General features: G+C 35.0%; 1 protein-coding gene across 19 annotated transcripts in view; it reads left to right on the top strand.

The window, feature by feature from the left end:
- The window catches only part of GPHN (gephyrin), a 617,381-nt gene that overhangs the window by 210,464 nt on the left and 380,681 nt on the right, over positions 1-26,236 (top strand). For all 19 annotated transcript variants that reach the window (XR_012329944.1, XR_012329943.1, XM_073800350.1 and 16 more), the window contains exon 3: positions 5,801-5,858. Coding sequence is in view for 16 of the 19 variants with exons in the window: in XM_073800350.1 (XP_073656451.1) it covers positions 5,801-5,858 (58 nt within the window). In the remaining 3 variants the exon portion in view is untranslated. The remainder of the gene's footprint in view (positions 1-5,800; positions 5,859-26,236) is intronic.

Raw genomic sequence — 26,236 nt, 5'->3', positions numbered from 1 at the left:
CTGGAGATACTGCTCTTAAAAAAGATTTTTGTTTATGATCTTGGTGAAAATTCATATGTCTGGCTCCTCTAACCTCTCTCATTAATTTACCAAATGTGTGCTGCTTTATCAAGCTTTAAGTACTCACTATTTGCCAAGTGTAGAAAGTAATTTAAAATATAATCTGTACCTTCATAATCTAGTGGAGAAGGTAGTTCTCTAAACAGCTAATTATAATAGTAGGATAAAAGCTATAATGCAAGTGTGAGTAAGGCACTATTCACAGTAGAGGAGGTGCTTATTTCTGCTTCCAGAGTTTGTGTAAGTGTTCTCAAAGTGGTATTTGACTCCTGAAGGTTGATATGGAGTTTTGGGGGTGTAGAAGAGCATTCAAGATACAGGTAATAGAGAGGCATAAAGCATTTATGAAATTAGTGACAGTTGGGCATGGCTAGAACAAAGAGGTACTGTGAAAGGGTTACAGGAAATGAAACAAGAAATGGACTGAAGAGTCGAGTTTATAAAGGGAATTCTCATCACTTCTTAAGGTATTATCCATTAATAAGGATGTGACATGAGAAGAATTACATTTTCGAAAGATACAGCTTGTTACAACTGTGGCGAGGATACTACTAAAACTGTGGTTAGAAATGATAAAATCTTAAAGTACTGAAGTGGAAATGGAAGAATGGCTATTTTCCAGATAAATTAAGGCCAATAAAAATTTGACTGTTACTACTTGTAGGGGCTGAGAAAGGTAAAGGCATTTGAAAGATTTCCACACTTACGACATGGACTACTGGATCAATTAACATTTACCATAACAAAAACTGGGGAGAACTGTAGAAGAAGCAGATTAGAGTTGGGGAGAAAATTAAAATATTTCTGAGCAACTTTGAATTACCTTTAAATATTTCTATTCCTAATGAATTTGGACCAATATTTTTTTTCTGGAACTGTTTCAGTAATGGAAATAATCACTATCTACAGATTCCTTTATTTTTATTATATAGATTAATTCATTCAGAAAAGTCATATAATTAGAAGCCTGTTAAATGAAATTGCATTAAGGAAATAAATGTATTATCACATTTAATTCTAACAGTAAATTAACAGACACAAGCACAGTCATGTTTCAAAAGAGAATTGCTGATAATACACAAAGGAAGACCTGGAACATTTTATAGGATAAGCCAAATGTTAGGACACACAAAAAAATGTCTCAGTAAATTTAAAAGGATTGAAATCATTCCAAGTATTTTCTCTGGCCACATTGGAAAGATGCTAGCAAACAAAAATGTAGGGAATCTAGAAAATTCACAATATATGGAAACTAAACAGTTCACTCTTAACCAGTGGTTCAAAAAGAAATCACAAGGTTAATTAGAAAATACCTTGAGACAAATGTAAACAAAAACACAGCATACCAAAACTTACCGGATGCAGTGGAAGCACTCTTCAGAGGGAAATATATAGCTATAAATGTGCACATCAAAAAGAAAGAAACATCCTCGATAAATACAGTACTTTATACCCTGAAGGACTAGAGAAAAAGAGAAAACTAACTCCAAAACTAGCAAATTTAGCTATGACAACAACATAAAAGTAGGAGGATAGCCCTGTATAGGAGCAGACATTTCATGTAATGATTTAAGTTGTTATCAATCAACTAGATTGCTATAAATTTAGAATATTAAATGTATTCCCCATGGTAACCACCAAAAAAATACCTAAAAGATGTAAAACAGGAAATGACACGGGAATTAAAATGATTCACTACAGAAAAAAAAAAAATCAGCTTAGATACATAAAACAATTAATGTAAGGAAGGGAGGGAGGCAAGGTAAAAAGAAAAGATCAAGGAAGAAAATAATAAGGATTAAGGTGGAGCTAAATAGAGAATAGAAAAACAGTACAGAGTCAACAAAAGCAAAAGTTTGTTCTCTGAAAAAATTAAGAAAATTGACAAACCATTAGCTACATTGATTAAGAAAATGAGAAAGCTCAAAAACAAATCAGAAATAAAGATGTGAATATTACTACTGATCTTACAGAAATAAAAATGATTATAAAATATCCTCTAAACAGTTGTATGCCAACAAATTTGGTAACCTAGATGAAACAGACAAATTCCAAGAAGCATGTGAATTACCTAAACTGACATAAAAATAAATAGAAAGTCTCAACAGATCTGTAACAAGTAAACAGATTTTCAACAATTAAAAACCTCCCACCAAACAGAAGATTGTAAAACAACTATACTCCAATAAAAATTAATTACAAAAAAAAAAAAAGAATCTCCCACCAAAGAAAAGTCTAGGACCAGATTACTTCACTGGTAAATTATTCCAAACATTTGAAGAATTAACATTATGCTTTTCAAACTCTTCCATAAAACAGAAGAGGAGAAAATACTTTCTAACTCATTCAATGAGGCCAGAATTACCTTGCTACCAAAGCCAGATAAAGACATCCAGAAGAAAGAAAAATTATAGAGTAATAACCCTTATGAATATAGATGCAAAATAGGAAAGTATCACGACACTGAGTGCAACCACATATTAAAAGAATTATACACAGTGACCAAGTGAGATTACCCCAGGTGTTCAAGGGTAGTTCAATATAAGAAAATTAATCACTGCAATAATACCACATTAACAGAAAGATTGAAAAGCAGAAAACCACATGATCATCTCATTTGACACAGAGAAAGCATTTAACAAAAATCCAGCATTCTTTTCATGGTAAAAACACTCAGAAAACTAGGAACAGAGGGAACTTCCTTAACCTGATATAAGGCATTTGTGAAAACCCCGCAACTAACGCCATATTCAATTGTGAAAAATGGAAGGCTTTCTTTTTATATCTGGAACAAAACAAAGATACCTGCTTTCACCACTGATATTGAACGTTGCACTGGAAGTTCTAGCCAGAGTATTTAAGAAATACAAGAAATAAAAGGCATCCAGCCTGTTAAGTGAGAAGTAAATCTATCTCTATTCACAGATAGTATCATCCTGTATATAGATAATCCACAAGAAAGTTACTAGAGTCAATAAACAAGTTCAGGGACTTCCCTGGTGCGCAGTGGTTAAGAATCCGCCTACCAATGCAGGGGACATGGGTTCGGCCCCTGCTCCAGGAAGATCCCACATGCCGAGCAGCAACTAAGGCCATTCACCACAACTACTGAGCCTGTGCTCTAGAGCCCTCGAGCCACCGCTACTGAGCCTGTATGCCACAGCTACTTTAACCCGCGCGTCTAGAGCCCATGATCTTCAACAAGAGAAGCCCACGCAACTAGAGAAAGCCCGTGCACAGCAGCGAAGACTGAACACAGCCAAAAATAAATTAAATAAATAAATTTAAAAAAATAAACAAGTTCAGCAAAGTTACAGGGTACACGATCAACACATGAAAATTACTTGTTTCTATACACTGGTAATAAACAATCTGAAAAGGAAATTAAAAGCTACGCCATTTAAAATAGCATCTGAAAATAAATGCCTAGGAATACATTTAACCAGTGTGCTAAAAGACTTCTATGCCGAGAACCACAAAAAGATAGACCTATAGACCAATTGAATAAAATTAAGGATCCAGAAATAAACCCGTATCTATGGAAAATTCATTTTAGACAAGGGTGCTAAGTCAAAGCTTTGACAACAGCTTTGGGAAAGAAAAAGCTTGTCAACAAATGTTGCTAAATGATTGGATTTCCACATGGAAAAGAATTAACTTGAACCCATATCTCACACCATATTCAAACATGAACTCAAAACAGATCAGTGTTCTAAATAGAAGAACTAAAACCATAAAACACTTTGAAGAAAACATAAGGATAAATCTTCAAGGCCTTGGATTTGACAATGGATTCTTTTTTCTTTTTTACGTCTTTATTGGAGTATAATTGCTTTACAATGGTGTGTTAGTTTCTGCTTGGCAATGGATTCTTATGCATGACACCAGTAAGGTGAGCATGAAAAGAAAAAAATACATAATTGTGCGGCACCAAAATTAAAAGTTTTTGTGAATCAAAGTATTATCAAGAACGTTAAAAGACAGCCTACAGAATGAGAGAAAATATTTGGAAATAATATCTTAGGTAAGAGTTTAATATCCAGAATATATGAAAAACTACAACTCAACAGCAAAAAGACAAACAACCCAATTTAAAAATTGCCGGAGCACTTGAATAGATATTTCTTTAGAGAAGATATACAAATGGCCAATAAGAACATGAAAAGATACTCTGTAGCAGTGGTCCCCAACCTTTTTGTCACCTGGGACCGGTTTTATGTAAAACAATTTTTCCACTGACAGGGCAGGGCGGGATGGTTTAGGTGGTAATTCGAGGGACAGGGACTGGCAGATGAAGCTTTAGTCACTTGCCCATCGCTTGCCCACTGTTCCCTGGGTTGGGGACCCATGCTCTATATCACTGCTTATTAGGGAAATGCGAGTCTCAAAACTATGAGTTACCAGTTTACACCCATTAGGGTAGCCATTAAACAAATAGAATAACAAGTATTGATGAAGATGTGGATAAATTGGAACCATCATGCATTCTTGGTGGTAGTGTAAAATCGTACAGCCACTGTGGAAAAGTGTTTGGCAGTCCTTCAGATGCTAAACATGGAATTACCATATGATTGAGTAATTCATAGATTGAAGTTCTGATACATGCTACCATGTGGATAAAGCTTGAGAACTATGCTGAGTGAAATATGCCAGATACAAAAGGACGGATATTGTATGATTCCTCTATGTGAGTTTCCTAGAGTAGTCAAATTCGTAAAGACGGTGTTGTTTAGGAGTTACCAGGGCCTGGGGGAAGGGGAAAATTAGGAGTTACTCCTTAATGATTACAGAGTTTCTGTTTAAGTTATGGATAAGTTTTGGAAATAAATAGTAATGATGGTTGCACATCATTATGAATGTAATTGTCACTTAGCTGTACACTTAAAAATGGTTAAAATGTTAACTATATTTATTACAATAAAATAAAAAGAAAAACAAAAACCAGTTGACCATAAATGTGATGTTTGTTTCCGGACTTTCAGTTGTACCCTATTGCTTTATATGTCTATCCTTATGCCAGCTCCACATTGTCTTGATTATTGTAGATCTGTAGTGACTTGAAATCAGAAAGTGTAACTTCTCCAGCTTTCTTCTTTTCAAGATTTTTTGACTGTTATGTGTTCCTTGAATTTCCGTATGAATTTTAGAATTTGCTTATCAGTTTCTGGAAGTGAGTTCTTAAGCCCAGTCTGCCACTCCTAGTTGTGGGACCTTTGAAAAATTGCGATTAGAGTAAAAGAGCACTTTACCTCTAGAATGATTCCTTTAGTGAGGAAAGCAGTGTGTTGTAAGGGAAAGAACATGAAATTTGGAATCAGTCTTCCTGAGTACAATACTATAGAATACTGATGGTATGTTAAATTGATAGGTATTCTAAACCTAGCTGTGTCTCATGATGCCATGAAAATAGAAATGTCTGCTATTGTTCTTGATACATCTTAGTTGTGACAGAATCTATCAGTAAAAGTGACAGTTTGAGCATCATTAAAACCATCGATAAGAGAAGTTTAATTATGGTTAAAAATCTAACTTATGTTTCCTCTTTCAGTAGTCATTTACTGTCTACCTTTTTAAACTACTATATGGAAAACCTGAGCACAAAATGGTTGTTTTTCCTCCATGGTTGTTGGGGTGGGTAATGGGCAATTATTGGTGGCACTCTGATGCTAATGGAAGAAACAGTCCATATTTTTAATACACTGTTGCCGGTTTTGAGAATATTTTTTTCTCCTAATTTCAGGTTGGGTGGGACTATATCAGCATACAAGATAGTACCAGATGAAATAGAAGAAATCAAGGTATAGTATGGCGTTTTTCACCTCTACAAAGAATCAGTGTCTCAGTGGGAAGGTGGGCAAATAATTGTTTTTTCTTTATCCTATTGAATCTTTGGCAGTGTTAGGGCATCATTTAATTCCCAGTTATCCTGTTTGAATTAAAATATACATATCAGATAATCATCATCAGATTTCATCTACCATCATCAATACATGTTAGGAAAATCAAGAAAGCAACCCTTTCTTGTAAAATTAATTGAAAAATTTACTTAAGAAAGCACTTTATAAGCATTAGTATGCATAATGGACTTCTTTAAATCTTGTTTTAATTTCTTTTCCCTATCATCTTTCACCAATTATAAATAATATTAGTCTTCTAGTATATACTTCCTGGTTCCTTTGATAACACAGTAGGTCAATCTCAATTTAAAATTTACAGCACAATACATGAAAAATTGACCTTATTCTTTGAATATTACAGCATTGTTACATTTTTCTGTCTCTAACATTTTACTAAATCCTGTGGACTATTAGTCTTCTAGCATAACACGTGGCCCTTTCCTAAAAGCAGTTTACAGTCTAAAGAGAACTGAACTTAGTCTTTTCCATGAATAAAATTTAACAATTGGATAGCAATAGTCAAGGGTAAACAAGATGAGTTGAGCCTCTTAACAGTACATGTAAAGATCTCAACAAATTGTTAAGTTTGATTAGATCAAACTTTTCTAAATCAAGTTCAATAAATTCAAATCTTAGTAAATAATTCCTAAACTTGGTTACATTATTTTTAAATAAGTTAAATTCATGTTTATGTTCTATACTGTTACTTTCAGTATCTCAGGTGTTCTGTGTGGACAACACCAGTAATTAATACCATGATTGTATTCTAGCAGCAAGTGGGGGGAAAAAGTCAGGAGTGTCAAGAGACTCTTTCCAACTTGACATAAATTCATAAAGTAGTTTGGCTGAGAGGAACCTTATGTCTAATCCATATCTCTCATTTTTCAGAAAATAAAATGGGAATTAATAAAGGTGAGCTTATTGAAATTAATTTTTTGTGGTGCTTAAAGGTGCTCTGTCTTATATTACAGTTGCAATATGTGTTAAGTGATAAAGGTAAACAAAGTATTCTATGAAATACATAGGAAGGAAGGACACTTGGTCATTCAAAAAAGATAATCAGCAAAATCTTTCCAAGAGGTATACTAAGCAAATTGGAATTCTGTACAGAAGCAGAGGCACTTGTGAATGCATAAATAGGAGATAATATGACACCAGATAGATCACACGTGTAAAATAAAGATTGTTGAGATGTAGGATTTTCATTGGGCCTTTATGCCATGTTAAGAAATTTGGATTTTAAACTGAAAACTATGGAGTGCCATTATGTGATTTTAAGAAGGAAAGTGGCATAATCAGGTTGGTGATTTTATTAGGTTTTTCTTTGATGAGTGAGAAAAATTATTTCAGTGGAGAAGAGGTTCCATCTATAAAGAAGGAGACCAGATTGCAGGAATATAGGCAACGATTGAAACTTGAACTAAAGCAGTGGCAGTGAGGCTGAAGAAAAAAGCCTCAGATTCAAGAAATATTATTTAAGAAAATAGAATCAACAATATTTGGTGATTTATTGGATATTTAAGGGAAGATGGAAAGGTTGACCTAGGTTTCTGCCTTGGGAATCTGAGTAGATTGTGTTGCTGTTAACCTAAAGAGGAGATACAAAACAAGGAATAAGTTTGAGAGGAAATAGGGTAAGTTTTGGACTTATTGAATTTGAGGTTCCTTTTAGATAACCATATATCCACTAAGCCATTGGGTAAATCAGCTTGTAACTCAAAAGAAAGATAATTCTGTCTTTCAGTTGATACTGAGATTTGTCATTATGCAAAAGTTAGCTGAGGCCATGCTAGTTAGTGGAATTGCCTAAAAGAGCTATATGAGATCATAATAGTGGCCCCAAACTGTTGCCTTGGGGAAGGCCCATCCTAGAAACAGAGGATAAATATACTCTTTTATTAGTTTAATTAATTAGCAGAAATGTTTTCAATTTTTTAGTAGTGACTTTTCTCTAAAGGAGTAGTGTTTTTCATTGTTTTTTTTTTTCTTTTTCGGTACGCGGGCCTCTCACTGTTGTGGCCTCTCCCGTTGCGGAGCACAGGCTCCGGACGCGCAGGCTCAGCGGCCATGGCTCACGGGCCCAGCCGCTCCGCGGCATGTGGGATCTTCCTGGACCGGGGCACGAACCCGTGTCCCCTGCATCAGCAGGCAGACTCTCAACCACTGCGCCACCAGGGAAGCCCGTGTTTTCTTTTTAATTATAGAATTTTAACAGTTACTCCTCAAGAGATTCCTTGAAAAAAAACATGATTCATGGATGACATGTAATAGTGATTATTTTCCATCAGTTACTGTATCTAAAACAGCTTTAGAGAGTTTGAGGCCTGAGGCATAAAAAAATGTGAAATTGATTCTTCCTTTCAAAAGTGTTGGAAGAAAAACAGTCATAAAATATTTCAACATTTTTTGGCACCATTAGTATTTTCAGCTGATACTTTTTGTTTTGATTGGAGGAAATTTGAAACATCTGGTTGTAATGTTTATTTTATTTGGCTAGTATATGAGTAATTTTAAATTACCTAAATAGTACAATTGAGTCTAAATTTGAAATATACTCTTTGTAGTATACTATGTATAAATAAATATGCATGTTTACATTTACTATTAAAAAGATATGATTGGTTGATGAAGCATAATTCAGTTTTTGTCAGATGTGGTAATCTTTCACAATGTTTCTAGCACCAGAAATCATTATTTAGTTCATACACAGTTTGAATTAAGCATACATTTATAATTTACCGTAAATCACCTCATATTGAATGGCTGCTTGGCCAAAGCCTTAAGGGATAAAGAGCAAATACATTCCTAGCCCAATCACAACCATCTCTTCCACCCAATACCCTGAATTTTTATCATTATCAGTTCCTTTCTTTTATTTAGTTTTACTATATATGTATACATCCTTAAATGTTACAATTTATTTTTGTTTCTCTTTGAACTTTGTATGAATTGAGTCTCATTGTATTCAATCTATTGTGCCTTGCTTCTTTTTTTCAATACTGTGAGATTCATCAGGTTGTTGTCTATAGCTAAGGTTTTTGGGGGGGTTGTTTTTGGTTTATTTTTTTGTTTTATTTTTTGCTATAAAATAGTGCATTGTGCCACAAATTATTGAGACATCCTTCTGTTGAAGGATATTCAACTTATTTCCATTTGGAACTATTATGAAAAATGATGCTATAAAATTCTTATAAAAATATCCTGTGTAAGAGTTTCTCTGAAATATATACTGAGGAATGGGATTCCTGAGTTTTAGTAATGTATATTTTCTGGATGAAATCAAACTGTTTTCCAAGGTAGTTAAGCCAATTTATACTGCCACTTGGCTGAATTTATTTAAAATAGATATATTTAAGTATTAACTCTTTAATATATTTGTAATTTATATTGGTGTAAATTTGTTTTTATTTACAAATGAGATGACTAAACTTTCATAATATTTTCCAAATGTATCTATTTCCCCAGCCCAATTTATTGAAAAACTCATCTTTTCCCCCTATGGTTTGAATTGCCTCATGTACCATGTATTAAATTTTCATATGCCTAGACACACACATACACATACACAAATCTCTCTTTTCCTGAACTGTTGTTTCATTGATCTGTTTATCTGTTCCTTTGCTAGCACCATACTATTATGATTATAGTGCTTTCTTTGTATAGTAGGAAAGGTTGTATGTTGCTTTTCTTTTTTATTCTGTTGGCTCATGTATTAATTGCTCCAGATATTACACTGAGTTTGTCAAGTTCAAAAGTGTTCCTACTGAGAAGACTTTTGGTTCTAACCAAGGTGGAGTAGCCCTGTTCTGCCAAAATCTTTCCTCTCACAATTAAAAATCCCTGGACTTTTGTTTGTTTATACTAAAAAATAAACAAGCATAGAAAGACTCTGAAAGGTAGGAATAAGAAATCAGACTGCCTTAGGACTTCAGGACTTGAGGAATGACATGGCACTGAGTTACCTGGGTTTCTTTTTGTCTCCCATTTTACCCAGCCTCCAACCTGGAACCACCAACAGGCAAAGAAAAGCACGTAGAAAAGCCTGTTCCCTCTTGCCAAGGGACCCAAGACAAGGGTGGACTAACAGAACAGAAAGCCTTTTTTGGCATACCCTCCCTACTCCAGCCAAATGCCAGTGAGAAAACTACTTAACTTCCCCAGAGTTTCAGCAGAGCCAAGAAGGGAGCTGATCTTCCACCTCAGCCCTGCCACCTGACAGAAGCAGGTGGCAGATCTCTGAATCCCCTCTGCCAGTGGTGTTGGTGGGGTGATCAGGGAGCTATTCTTCCATCTCTCACATAGCAGGGTAGACAGTTCTCTGATTTCCCTGCCAGAATATGGTAGTGGGGACCAAGTAGGGAGTTGATATTCTATCACCAGCCCAGTAGAAACAGGTTATGCTCTGATTGCTCCTGCAGGGTAGTGTCAGTAGGGTCCAGTGATGAGCCGAGACTCCCCCAACCCAGCAGAAGTTAGACCAAGAGGCAGTGCAAGATAGGACTAGTCATCACTCTACTTCATCCCCCCTTTACTGTGTTAATGAGGCCTTTAAGGGAGATGACACTCCACTCTCATATACATCAACATCAGTGGAGATGTTACTGCACTCTCAGTATGAGTCAACCTTCTACTTCCCTTCCCCTCTCAGTGTTAACAGGGTCCAGCAGGGAGCTGAATATCTCATACTAACAACAATGTGGAGCAAGGTGATGCACCACTTTCACCAGAAAGGTTTCAGCAAGGTTAAGAGAAGAGTTAGACTTCTACCTTATTGTCTTCAATGAGGCAGTGGGAATCAGTGCTTCACTTCTGCCAGAGTGGTGTCAGTGGGACCCAGCAAGAAGCTGAACATATGGCCCTTATACTACAAGTCAACAAGAGGACATCTTAAAAAGATTAAATAGGATTCAGAGTCTCATAATATCCAGAACGTCCTGGGAACAGTCAAAAGTCACTCATCATACCAAGATCAGTGAAAATCACAACTTGAATGAGAAGAAAACAGTGAACAGACACCAGTATGAAGAATAATCACATGTTGGAATTATCTGACAAGGATTTTAAAGCAACAGTCATAAAAATGCTTCAACAAGCTATTAGTAATTCTCTTGAAACAAATGAAGAAAATAGAAATTACAAAAAGGAACCAAATGGAAATTACAGAACTGAAAAGTACCGTCTCCAATATAAAACACTGAAGGTGGGCCGGGGGGTGTGGTGGCAGGGTGGGCAGTGACACCAGAAGGAAGCGGCACAACATTTTTCAAGTGCTGAAAGAAAGAACTACCTGTCACAAAGTCTACATCCAGTCAAATTATCCTTCAGGAATGAATGGGAAGCAGATACTCAGACAAAAGAAAAATAAAAGAATTTGTCACTAGGAAACCTATCCTGAAAGAATGGGTAAATAAATTCTCTAAAGAGAAAGGAAATGATAAGAGAAAAAGGCTTGAAAATTTAGAAAGGAGGAACAACGGCAGAATGGGTAAATAGATTAGCTGATCTTTTTTTATGATTTTCTTAAATCACATTTGAAGGTTGAAGCAAAAATTATAACACCATATGATGTGGTGCACAATGTATGTAAAGTAAATAATGAACATAATCATATTTAAAATGTGGGAGGGTAAAGGTGCCTAAGTGGAAGTAGAGTTTCGGTATTTCACTTGAAATGATAAAACGCCAATACCAGTAGACTGTTTTAAGTTACATCTGTATATTGAAACACCAAGCAACCACTAAAGTATTTAAAATTGTGTACTCAAAAACACTGTAAGTTAAGATGGAATCCTAAAAAGTGCTCAAGTAATCCACAGTAAGGCATGAAAAGAGAAACAGAAGATACAAGCATAAGATAAATAATAAAATGGCAGATTTAAATCCTGAGATATCAACAATTACCTTAAATAAATAATCTAAATATACCAATTAAAAGACAGAAATTGATGTAATGGATTTTTAGAAATGATCCAACATATGCCATTCTCAAGAAACTCATTTGAAAAACAATGACATAGGTAGGTTGAAAGTAAAAGGATAGAAAAAGATATACCATGAAAACACTAATTTTTAGGGACGAGGAAAGCTCTCAAGTCACTAATCTATATTTCTTCCTCAAGAAACTAGAAAAATAAGAGCCAGATATAGTCAGAGCAAGAAGAAGACAGGAGATACTTAAGAATTGGAATCAGTGAAATTGGGAACATTAAAATGACAGGGGAAAATCAAATAAAAGGCTGGTTTTTTAAAAACTCAATAAAATTAGTAAACCTCTTACTAGACTAATGAAACTAAAGAAGACACAATCACCTATATTAGGATAGGACAAAGACTATCACTGCGTATCTTCTAGTCATTAAAAGGATAATTAGAAAGGGCTTTGAAAAACTATACTCATAAATTGGACAACTTAGAAGAAACGGACCACTTCCTCAAAACCCACATACTACCAAAACTAACCACAATGACATAGGCAATCTGCATAGTTGTATAACCATTAAAGAAAGTAAATTTGTAATGAAAAAGCTCCTAATAAAGCTCCAGTCCTGGATGGTTTCATGGGAGAATTCTATCACACATTAAAGAAGAATTAATATCTATTTTACTCAGCTTTACTGAGTCATTTCTCACCTTGTTTTATGAGGCTAGTATTACATTGATACTAAAATCAGAAAAAGACACTACAAAAATGAAAACTGTAGACCAAGATCTCTTATGAACTTAAAATCCTCTACTAAATATTACCCAATCAAATCCAACAATGTATAAAAAATTATTATACACTACTACTAAGTGGGATTTATTTGAGGTAAAAACTTGTTCAACATTGGAAAAACAATCAATGTAATCTATCATATCTACAAGCTAAAAAAGAAAAATTATATGGTCATATCAATTGATGCAGAAAAGGTGTTTGACAAAACCTAAAACCCGTTCTTGAAAAACCTCTTAACAAAATAGGAATGGGGCGGGGGGAAACCTCCTGAACTTGATATAGAACATCTACAAAAAATTAGAGCTAACAATATACTTAATGGTGAAAGAATGAGTGCCTTCCTCTTAAGATCAGGAAAAAAGCAATGTTGTCCGCTCTCACTACTTTCCTCCAACCGAGCACTAGAAGTTCTCAGTAGCACAGGAAGGCAAGAAAACGTATTAAAAGGCACAAAGATTGGAAAGTAAGAAATAAAACTCCCTATTTGCAGATCACATGATTGTCTATGTAGAAAAAAGTATCTAGAGAAAAACTGCAGCTAATAAGTCAGTTCAGTTAATTTGGGGGATATAAGATCAACATCAAAAAGGTCAATTTGATTTTTATATAATTACAACAGTAGGAAGCTGAAATTTAAAACAATACCATTTACAATTACTTCAAATAAAATTAAATAGGTCGCACTTAAGAACACACATATCTGTATGTTTAAAACTACAAAATGCTGAAGAAATAAAAGGACACTTAAAGAAATGGACAGACATACCATGTTCATGGATGGAAAGATTAAACATAGTAAGGGTGTCATTGTTCTCCAAATTGACATATAGGTTTATGCACTTTCTATTAAAAAACCCAACAAGTTTTTTTTATGACATACAATTACATAAATTTATTTTAAAATTATATGGAAAGGCATAGGTTCTAGAATAGCTAAAACAATTTCGAAAAAGAATAAAGGGAAGGACTAGCTCTACCCAATGATAAGGTTTACTGTTAGCTACAGTAATCAAGATAGTGTAGTATTGGCAGATAGATAGATAATATCAATGAAACAGAATGTATAACCAGTAAGTAGACTCACACAAATATGTCCATTTGATGTTTAATAAAGCTACAAAAGTACTTCAGTGGATAACCTTTTCAACAAATGATGCTGGAATAGTTGGGCATCCATAAGCAAAAAAATTAACCTCACCTATTTTATACCTCTTATATAAAAATTAACTCAAAATGGATTATAGATTTAAATATAAAACAAAAGCTGTTAAAAGAATAAAAGGACAAATGTTCAAGACCTATGGTTAGGCAAAGAGTTTATGTCCTATTTTTTGTTTCCTACTATAAATGGAATGCTTTCTCTCTTTTATTTTTATTTTAACCCCTCCTCATCTTTTTTTTTAACTGAAGTATAGTTTACAGTGTTGTGCCAATCTATGCTGTACAGCAAAGTGACTCAGTTTTATGCATATATGCATTCTTTTTTAAATATCCTTTTCTATTATGGTTTATCCCAGGAAATTGGATATAGTTCCCTGTGCTATACAGTAGGACTGTGTTGTTTATCCATTCTAAATGTAGTAATGGTTTGTATCTACCAACCCCAAATTACCAGTCCATCCCTCTCTCTCCCCCTCTTCCCCTTGGCAGCCACAAGTCTTATCTCTATGTCTGTCTGTTTCTGTTTTGTAGAATAGGTTCATTTGTGCCATATTTTAGATTCCACATATAAGTGATATCATATGGTATTTGTCTTTCTTTTTCTGACTTCACTTAGTATGGTAATCTCTAGTTGCATCCATGTTGCTTCAAATGGCATTATTTTGTTCTTTTTTATGACTGAGTAGTAGTCCATTGTATATATATACCACATCTTCTTTATCCATTCATCTGTTGATGGACATTTAGGTTGTTTCCACATCTTGGCTATTGTGAATAGTGCTGCTATGAACTTAGGGGTGCATGTATCTTTTTGGATTATAGTTTTGTCCAGAGTAGGATTGCTGGATCATATGGTAATTTTATTTTTAGTTTTCTGAGGAACCTCCATACTGTTTTCCATAGTGGCTGCATCAATTTGCATTCCCACCAACAGTGTAGGAGTAACCCCTCCTCATCTTGATGGAAATTTCACTCTGGGTAGATGTGGCATCGAGTATGGGGCTTCCTCTCCCCTCAGCTCCCAATTAAGGGTTATGGTATCTCTCCAAGATGGGCAGGCCTTCATCATTTCTCATGCCTCCAACTCTGAATTGCAGAGGTTAGATTCCTGATGAATGCAGTCGAAAGTCAGGGGCTCCCTTCCTTTACCCAGCCCCCATTCATAGGAGGGTAGCTCTAGTCCTGATGCAGCACACTGAGAATACTGGAGGCCTCATCATCCTCACTCCAGCTTGCTCATAGGGCAGAACATCCACATTAGGAGAGGCAGCCCAAGCAGACCAAAGGCTACACAGCACTTGGAACAGTGGCTTAAAGATTTTATCCAGGGTAGTCCATAAGAATATATTACTCTTAAGCTATTCCCAAAGGAAAGACCTTATTTGAAACAATGTGGGGAAGTTCAAGCCTAAGGTCACTCTCAAAAACAATGGATATTTTGGTGGTAAACAATTCAGAGTAGGCTGATAATCTCTCTAAAAGAGCAAGAAGCTAAATTAGTTTATCAGACTGAACCTGGGAGAAAGTCAGCTAAAAAGAATCCTTGGATCAGAACAAACCTCAAAGATGAAATGAAAATCTACCCTGTCTGAATTTAATTGATCAGACTGTGGAGCAACGTATGTCCCCAGGCATTGTTCATCACAGCAGTATCATTAGTGGAGCATAACAGCTGGATGTGCCAGCAAAGAGGCAAAAAGCTTAACAGATCAAGGAAAGAAAAGAGGCAGTTGAAGAAACCCCTACTAAAACCACTGTCTTCCCAAGGTGACTTTGTGTATGCCTTGGCTGTACCCTCTGAGGAGCAATATCAGAAGTTTCATACAGGGTGGAAATAGTCTTTTTAAAGTAGCCTAGCTGATTTCAGTAAACAAATAAATAAACAACAAAGCTCTGAAGAGAGGGAAGGGTGTCAGTATCCCAGGTTGCTACAGTATATTATATAACATGTCCAATTTTCAACAAGTATTTTAAGACACACAAAGAATAGGAGAGTGTGACCATACACAAGAAACAAAGCAGACAACAGAAACTGCCTGTGAGAGGTCCTAGATATTGAATTTAACAGATTTCAAAGCAGTCTATTTAAATACGTTTTTAGAAAAAGAAACAAATCTTCTAGGAAGCCATATTGAAAGAAGGAAAGAAGCCATGATGACAGTGTCTCATCAAATAGAGACTATCAATAGAAATATAAATTATTTTTTAAAAGAACCAAATGAAAATTCTGCCGTTGCAAGTATAATAATGAAATGGAAGATTTGCTAGTGGGGCTCACTCAACAACTGTTCTGAGTTGACAGCAGACTTAAAGACAGGCAAATGATCAGAACCTCAGACAAAGGTGAAACACCATTAAGCACACCAGCATATGGTAATGGGAGTACAAGGAGATAAAAGAGCACAAAAAATATGTCAAAAAATAATGGCTGAAAATTTGCCAAATTTAATTATAAACATTAATGTACACATCCAAGAAGCTCCACCAATTCCAGGTAAGATAAACTAAAATAGATCCATACCCACGCACCTGGTTTTAGTAAGTTCAGGCTGCTATAACAAAGGGCTCATATACGACAAAAGTTATTTTTCACAGTTCTGGAGACTAGAAGTCCGTGGTAATGGTGTCAGTATGGTCAGTTTCTTATGAGGACCTTCTCTGGGTTGCAGACAGCTTTCTTCCCATTCCTCACATGAGAAAGAGAGCTAGCTAGCTCCCTGGCCTTTTGTTATAAGGGCATTAATTCCATTCATAACGAATTCACCTTCATGACCTAATTACCTCCTAAAGACCCCACACCTACCAAATACCATCACATTGTGATTACGGTTTCAACATAGGAATTTTGGTGGGACACAGACTTTCGTTTCATACCACACATCATAGTAAAAGTGCCAAAAGACAAAGATAAAAAGTTTTATAAAAGTTATAAAAAGTTTTCACCAAAAAGGAGTGAACTTGATAAAATTAACATCTGACTTAACATCAATAAAAATGGAGGCCAGTAGTATGACACATTCAAAGTACTGAAAGAAAAAAAAACCTGTCAACAAACCAAGGATCTTGTATCCAGGAAAACTATCTTTCAAAATTGAAGATGAAATACACTCCCAGGTAAACAAAAACTGAGAGAATTTATTGCTAACAGATTCACCTTGCAATAAATACTGACGAAAATTCTTCAGGCCGAAGACAAGTGGCCACATAAAGTAAATGCACACACAGAAAGAGCACTGGTAAAGGTAATTATGTAGTTATAAAAGACCTTATAGATGAATGTTCTTTGTCCTTTCCTCTCATTACTGATTTGAAAAGCAATTGTATAAGACAATACATATACAACTTTTTTGCTGAGCCAATAATATATAGAAATGTAATATATTTGAAAATAACAAAACAAAGAAGGTAGGTTGGAGAGCAAAGCTGCATTAGAGTAAGTATATAACACCAGATGAAATCTTGAACCACAGGAACAAATAGAACCAGAAATAGTAAATAAGAAAGTTAATATCAAAAACTCTATAAATATTTACTTGCCCTCTTACTTTTCTTGGCTTCTTCAATAAACATAAATTATATAAAATCTTAATTATAGCAAATTGTTGAATTTGATGCATGATGTATTTGTATGTACAAAAACATATATATATATATGTAACGTGGATAACAATAGCACAAAAAGGAAAGATGAGAGACTAGAACTATGTAGGAGTAATGGTTCTATATCTCATGAAATTAAGTTAATAAACTCTAAAGTAGATTTTGATAAGATACATATAGTAAACCCTAGAGCAATCACTAAGGAAATAGCTCTAAAACATATATAGTATTTAGTTTATATATATATATCTATCCTTTTGAGAATGTCTCACATATTTGTTTTGTCCTGTTTGTTCATTCTTTTTACTTTCTCTACATCAGTTTTTACTTTTTTGTTTATTTGTCTTTGAATTTAATATTCTGTGTTCTGCTGCATTTTTCCTTTTGACCTGTGTTTATATTCTTCAATCCTAATAAACCTACTCATTTAGATCTAAATTTCAGACATTGTAAGTTTTATGTCCTAGTATGTCCATTTAATTTTTTATAGATTCCATTTCCTGGTGTAATTTTCCATCATTTTTTCTGTTTTATTTATCTCTCTTCTATTTTCTTGAATATATTAATCATAGTTTACTTTAAAATTCTTGTCTGCAAACTCCCCATGCATCTCTTGTGGGGTTTTTCGTCTGTGTTTTCTTTTTAATATTGTGCCGTATTTTCTTACGTACCAAGTAATTTTTATAAATATATTTCCTGTGTAAAACAGTCATATTGGTTATAGCTGATTTATCATCCATCATACTGTCTCCCTTTCTACTGATAGGTAGAAAATATGAGAAAGTGATCACTCCAATTCAGTCAAGAATTTTGCTGGGTTAGAGCTGAGTTGAGAATATAGTGGGTTTTCATCCCTTCCTTCCTGTTACAATAGGAGATTTAGCTTTGATAGTCTTAGGTTCCAGCCTAGCTCTCTTGCCTCCAGCCTAACCAATATAAGCCTCAAAAACTGGCAGATATCTTGAAGTGGAAACTTTCATTGTTCTTTGGTCAGCCTTCCCCAGCAGATCTTTCTTTCTTAAGCACCATGAAGAATGCAAAGGATTTCACTCTGCCTTTCATAAGCTTTTTGTCTAGCTTTGCAGGCTTATGTACAACACTGCAATCCACAATTGTTCCAAAGGAAAAAACAGCCATGTGTTTAAGTCTATTCAAGTTTCCAGTTTCTAAATGTCTAAAAGCTTTCTGGTTTCTTTTCCTCCCAGCAGAGGATCTCTGCCTGGAAAAGCTGATGGTCAGCCCTGTGACCAAAATCAGCAAATATCCCCAGTGTAGATGGGTGCGGTGGGTAAGAAAAGCTACAGATTATCAGTTTAACTTAGAAAAGTTTCCCCATTTCTAAAATCTTATTTTGTCTAATTTATTGGTTCTGTAGCTTTTCAGTGTCTTTTAAAAAGTAGGATTTTTGTAATTATTTGATTGTCTACTCATTATGGTATGTAAGTATTGACGTGCTATGATCTACTGCACTCTGCCCAAAAGCAGAACTCTGGCATTATATTTTTAACTGATTATTGCTAGGAAACATTGTTATTATATCTAGTAGTTTTTCAGTTGATTGATTTAAATAAACTTCAGTAAAGTGAAATCACAAAGTCACATCCTTTTGCCAGGATTGTGTTTTGTTTGTTTGTTTAATGTTCAGCGTATCAGGCACTGTGGTAATTGCTTAAAAACTACTAACTCATTTTAATCCTCATAACAAACATATGAGGTGGGTACTATTATTGTTACTATTCATAAGTGAGGAAAATGAAGCAAAGATCATTAAGTGATTTGTCCAAGGTCACACAGCAAGTAGTGGTGGAGCCAGGTTCAAGCCCAGATTCTGGATTCTTTTATGGTAATGAGAATTAGTAGTAGCTTAGATACAAGACATCATTCACCCAATCTTTCTACATGAATACAGCAGACCCATTGAGGAAATGTTTACTTCAATATTTGTTACTTTGTTTTATTTTAGAAGATGTTGGAAATAGGAGTTTATTAATTTATTTATTTTTGCTGCGTTGGGTCTTCGTTTCTGTGCGAGGGTTTTCTCTAGTTGTGGCAAGTGGGGGCCACTCTTAATCGCGGTGCGCGGGCCTCTCACTATCGCGGCCTCTCTTGTTGCGGAGCATAGGCTCCAGACGTGCAGGCTCAGTAGTTGTGGCTCACGGGCCTAGTTGCTCCGCGGAATGTGGGATCCTCCCAGACCAGGGCTTGAACCCGTGTCCCCTGCATTAGCAGGCAGATTCTCAACCACTGTGCCACCAGGGAAGCCCAATATTTGTTACTTTTTGATACCCCCTTCTCTTAATTGGATTGTTATTCTTAAATCTCTCATTTGCCCTTTTATTTATTCAATAATAATTTATTTAGCATTTGTTTCTTCTGTACTTAAACTCACTTGGTTATCTCATCCAGTTTCATAGCTCTTGTTTCAGTTCTGTTTCCTAAAATAAACTTTTTAATGAAGTATAATATTCTATATGAGTTGTACATAAAAGTCACAAATCGTAAGTGTAAAACTTGTTAAATTATCACAAAGAGAACACATCTGAGTAACCCACAGCTAAAGAAATACAGTATTACCAGCATCCCAGAAATCTCCCTATGCCCCCTTCCAATCACTACACCTTCCCTCTTCCTCAAAGGTAATTACTATCTGATTTCTGTCACCATGAATTATCTTTACCTGTATCAAACTTTATAGCAATGGATAATTGCTGTGCTTTTTGTTTTATTAAATGTACAATTTAGTTATCCATTCTTTTGATGAAGGATATTTGGGTTGTTTCCAGTTAGGGGCTGTTATGAATAATGCTGCAATAAACAGTCTTGAACATGTCTTTTGGTGCACATATATACACATAATCTCATTAGATATCCACCTAATAGACAAGCTAGATGTGACCTAGAGATACTGGATCGTAAGGTATATAAATGAATAATTTCACTAGATTCTGCAGTTTTCCCAAGTACATGTATGCATTTATATTCTCTTTAGCATTTTAGGAGAACTCCACTTAACTTCACATTCTCACTAACATTTTGTATTGTCAGTCTTTTTTCATTTAATTATTTCAGAGAATTGTGACCAAAAATGTTTCCAATATATGTATTTCTCTAGTAAATAACTAATGATATTGAGCATATTTTCATATAATTTGGATATCCTCTTTTGTGAAATGACTGTTCGTGTGTTTTGTGTTTTAAAAGTTAGGTTAGCTGTATTTTTCTTCTTTATAGTAGGCATTACCTATGTGTTCTGGATGAGTCCTTTGATATGTGTATTACACATTTATTCTCGCAGTCTGTTGCTTCCCGTTTTACTCTCTTAAAAGTGTCTCTGACAAATAGAAATTCCAAATTTTTATGTAAGTCAGCTTGTCAACCTTTTCAGTTATAATTAGTGAAGAAATATTTGTTGATTAAATGAATGATCCTGAAGATTTCAATGTCTTGTGCAAGAGACAGTCTTATTCATTATAAAATGTAATTTTTATGTTAAATATGTATACTAAAACTTTTAGAGCACAGAGGGGACAGTGACTAATTTTGGCTTAGAGGGTAAAGGAATTCTTCATGAAGAATATGATGAGAAGGGCTTCTAAAGCAAAAAAAAAAAAAAAAAAGTGAGCAAAGACACTATATATGAATAAACAGTTGGTTTTTAAAATAAATTTATTTATTTATTTTGGCAGCGTTGGGTCTTCGTTGCTGCACGTGGGCTTTCTCTAGTTGTGGCGAGTGGGGGCTACACTTCATTGCGGTGCGCGGGCTTCTCATCACGGCGGTTTCTCTTCTTTGTGGAGCACAGGCTCTAGGCGCATGGGCTTCAGTAGTTGTGGCTCACGAGCTGTAGAGCGCAGGCTCAGTAGTTGTGGCGCACGGGCTTAGTTGCTCCACAGTATGTGGGATCTTCCCAGACCAGGGATCGAACCCATATCCCCTGCATTGGCAGGGGGATTCTTAACCAATGTGCCATCAGGGAAGCCCTAAACAGTGTTTTTGAGAAATGCAAGTTTGTCTAAAGTCAAGGGATTATTAAGAATAACTTTAGGAGATGACAATGGAATGTTAAGTTGCTGGAGTCACATTGTAAATGATTTGTATGTCTTAGGGAGGGAAACTTGAAGATTTTGAAAAGAGACATTTTTTCAGGTATATTTCAGAGGATTTGCTATCCTTAGCAAATGGATTGGAAGGAGGTATAGGGGCAGAATACTTAGGATGCTCTATACCAATCTAGATGAATGATGATAAAGGCAAGGCTCATGTCTTTCCAACAGTAATGGAAAATATGGGAGGTACATCACAGTGGTTAATAAAACAGACTCTGTATCTTAATTGGATTGTGACCATGCCTGTATCTTAACCATTCTGTGTTTTCCTAAAAATATGGATAGAACAAACCAGCCTTTGTTGGATTACAAAACCTGCTGTTGTTATTTTGAGGATGAAATGTTTATAAAGTACTTAGCACAGTGCCTGGTACATAGTGAGCACACAGTAAATGGCACCTATGTGATATGATCCAAATAGACTTGAGAAGTGAGGAGTAGAAATAGACTGATTCAGGTTTTTAGCTTAGACAATGTCATGGAAGATAGTGCCAATCCCTGAGGTCAGGAATTAAAAGGAAAAAATCATATTTGGGAGGACTAATGAATGTTGGGGGTCTTTAAGGCATATAGGTAAGAATCTAAAACTGGGAATTTATTCACTTCCGAATGCAATTAATTTAGTGTTTTTGTCTGGTTTGTTCAGTGTTGATGATTTTCATCTCTCTTCTTTTCTGGTACTATTCACTTAATTGAGAGCACCTTTTTCTATGTTATATTCTCCTCAGGATAAGGGCATCCCAGAGGAATGATGAAAAAAAGTATTTATTTAAAATATTAGAAATATTATATTGCTGTAAGTTTTCTCTCACCATATTTCTGATCATTTAGTCCCTTAAGGGGGAAAATAAAAACAGACCTTGCATTACCATTGTGCAATGTAATTTTCCTCTCAATATCAGAACAATCTGATCTGGTAAAATGAGTTGTTCTTGGCTCTCTTTGAAAAGATAGTTTAAGCCTACCTCTCTTCTATTTTCGCTGCCTATAGATAGATCAGTGTTTTATTGTTCCTCTTACTAATTATTATTAATATCTTTACACAGAGGTCTTGGCAAAAATTCCATCCAAATACTATATTTAACCTTACTAAAATGAATTTCCTCTGCTCTTCTTTACTAATAAACATATAAATTATATTGTAACATCTTAAAAATATTTTTTGCCACTGATATTCTTATTGAAAACTAAACCATAGTGATGGTTATTACTATTAAAGTTACTGAAAATCAGACCTTTTATATTCCACATATGGCTAAATATCAGTGAATAAAATTGTTTTGAGATAACTTTTGTTAAGGAGATTTTTAAATAGCATTAAATTAATTAAATAATAGGTGTTATCTATGCCCAATTATTTACCTAGCTATATTCAGCCTGGAATAAAATGTTCAAAGGAGAACCACATCATATACAAAACTTTGTCAGAGGCATATCATTGACGTTTGAAAGAAGGTGATGTAATTTAAAAAATTCTTTTATGTCCTACTCATTATAAAATTTGAATATGAAGATGGATTCTCACACAAAATTTTGGTATATGCATAAGTCAGTAATAAATAATGTGGTTTAATCCATGGAAACAACCTAAATGTCCATCGACAGATGAATGGATAAAGATGTGGCACATGTATACAATGCAATATTACTCAGCCATAAAAGGAATGAAATTGAGTTATTTGTAATGAGGTAGATGGGCCTAGAGTCTGTCATACAGAGTGAAGTAAGTCAGAAAGAGAAAAACAAATACCGTATGCTAACACATATATATGGAGCCTGGAAAAATGGTACTGATGAACCTAGTGGTAGGGCAGGAATAAAGATGCAGACGTTGAGAACAGACTTGAGGACATGGGGGGGAAGGGGAGGCTGGGGTGTAGTGAGAGAGTAGCATTGACATATATACACTACTAAATGTAAAATAGATAGCTAGTAGGAAGCTGCTGCATAGCACAGGGAGATCACCTCCATGCTTTGTGACCTCCTAGAGGGCTGGAATAGGGAGGGTGAGAGGGAGGCTCAAGAGGGAGGGGATATGGGGATATATGTATGCATATAGCTGATTCACTTTGTTGTACAGCAGAAACTAACACAACATTGTAAAGCAATTATACTCCAGTAGAGATGTATTAAAATGAAAATGAAACAAAATAAATCTCTTCTGCATTTAGGTTGCAAATTAAACCAAAATTTCAAATACTTAAAAAAAATGTGCTTTGACCAACTATCTTTGCTTTCTTAATAGTTTTATATTGTGTGTGTATGTGCATCCATGCACATACAAACAGGCACTTATTTTTTAAGTTCCTGTTGTGTACTCAGAATTATAGTAGATGTTTTTCATGTCCTTGCTTACCTTACTCCTCTTAACAGTGGTCCAGCTTTCAAAGAATTTCACTAACTTGCCTATGGATATAAAGCTAGCAAATCGACTAGAACTGAAACAGGCACCCAGGTCTGTCTTGCCTCCAAGCCTGTTCCCTTTCTATTACCTTTTCTTCTACCCCAATGGCTCACAGTTAGAAAACTTATAAAGGTAAATAGTGTTGTTTATAGATGTGAAAAACTAAAAGCAGCAAAAATATTTATCCATAGGGTTTTTAAATTAAAATATATAGACTATTTTATGTAGATTTAAAAATCATTTTAGTGAACTTACTAATGATATATTGTCAAACTGAAAAATCAAGTTAATAGCACAGGTGTGTGTGTTTATATATGGAAATTTGTATAGAAGGATGATTAGCAAGTTTTAAATGGGTTATCTCTGGTAAAATGTTGGTGATTTTCAATTCTTTATACTTCTTTATTTTGATTGAATTATTTTTGTCTTTTTTTCAGTAAGCATGTATGTTTAGAATCATGAAAATCACTAAGACTGTTCTCATTTGGCACCCAAAAATTAAAAGTGGTACAAAAATAGGAACAGGTTAAAATACAAAACATTTATTTTTTTCACCAACGGTCATTTCTAGAACCTAGTTTGTAATTGTATAACAGATGATACGTGTAATCAAACTTCTCTCACATAGCCATTTCTTTTTTTTTCATATTGCCTATTCTACAGCAGTGAGTAGAATGACTTTAAATGCCAGACCCATAGAGGTGGCATTAAATTTTATTGATAAATAAAATAATAAGCATTTAAACTACTTTGAGAGGAAGCTCTATTCCAGTATAGCATAGTAGTTCCTATTAGAAGCCCCCTATTAGAAGCCCCTGTTGTTTTCATAAATAACAATTATAAAGTCTGGACCAAAAAACCCCCATAACTACCTGAAAGCACTGGAGAGTGACCAAGAGCAAGTAGATTCTGACATTTGGAAGAAGGCACTAGTTGAGTATTCCATTTTTATAACACTTAACCCCAGAATAGGCCCCAGTTTGGCCTAGCTGGCAGCTGAAATCTGTAGGCTTACTGGCTGGAAAAACAGAGTTTGGGCAGCCACAGCTGCTTTAAAGTGATGGGGGTACTACATCACACTGGTCAGAATGGCCATCCTTAAAATCTACAAATAACAAATGCTGGAGAGGGTGTGGAGAAAAGGGAACCCAGCTACACTGTTGGTCGGAATGTAAATTGGTGTAGCCACTGTGGAAAACAGCATGGCGGATCCTCAAAAACTAAAAATAGAGTTGCCGTATGATCCAGTAATCCCACTCCTGAGCGTATATCCAGACAAAACTACACTTCAAAGAGATACGTGCACCCTTATGTTCATAGCAGCACTATTCACAAGCCAAGACATGGAAACAACCTAAATGTCCTTTGACAGATGAATGGATAAAGAAGATGATGTACATATACACAGTGGAATACTACTCAACCATAAAAAGAATGAGATAACGCTATTTGCAGCATTACATGGATGGACCTAGAGATTATCATACTAAGTAACGTCAGTCAGAAAGAGAAAACCAAATACCATATGACATCAATTATATGTGGAACCTAAAATATGATACAAATGAACTTATTTACAAAACAGAAACAGACTCACTGATATAGAAAACAAACTTATGATTACTAAAAGGGAAAGAGGGTGGGGGAGGGATAAATTCAGAGTTTGGGATTAGCAGATACAAACTACTGTATATAAAATAAACCACAAGGTCCTACTGTATAGCACAGGGAACTATATTTAATATCATGTAATAAACCATAATGGAAAAGAATATAAAAAGAAAAGTGAGTGGGGAAATCCTGGAAAAGATAGAGCCAAAGAGAGGCGCCTCAAATTCTGTAAAAAAGCTCCCTAGATCTCTGGCTGACATCTGAACCATGAGTAAACTATTGTCAGCACAGCTAAGGCTAAAGGAATTGAATTAAATTTTGGATTGCCGTCCACTGCAGAACAGACAGTTTTCAGTTAGGTCTACCCAAGTCATCTGCTTCTTGAAATAGAAAGCAATCCACGTTCTTCAGAATAATATAACAAAACTTAGTATCTCTTCAACATATCATTCAGTCATGTACAGGATGCAATCCAAAATTATTTAACATACAAAGAAATAAAAAAATGTGACCCATTTTCAAGAGGGCAATCAACTGATATTAACCCCAAGATGACCCAGCTATTGGCGTTAACAGACAAAGATTGTTAAAGCAGCTACTATATCTAGGCTCAGTGATTAAAGAAAACATGCTTGTAATTAATGAAGAGACATGAAATCTTAGCCCTAAAATAGAGACTATT

This window comes from Tursiops truncatus, chromosome 2 (assembly GCF_011762595.2).
Source record: "Tursiops truncatus isolate mTurTru1 chromosome 2, mTurTru1.mat.Y, whole genome shotgun sequence".
Taxonomy (NCBI): Eukaryota; Metazoa; Chordata; class Mammalia; order Artiodactyla; family Delphinidae; genus Tursiops; species Tursiops truncatus.
Note: the sequence above shows the minus strand (reverse complement) of the source record. Positions and strands in the feature narration are given on the sequence as shown.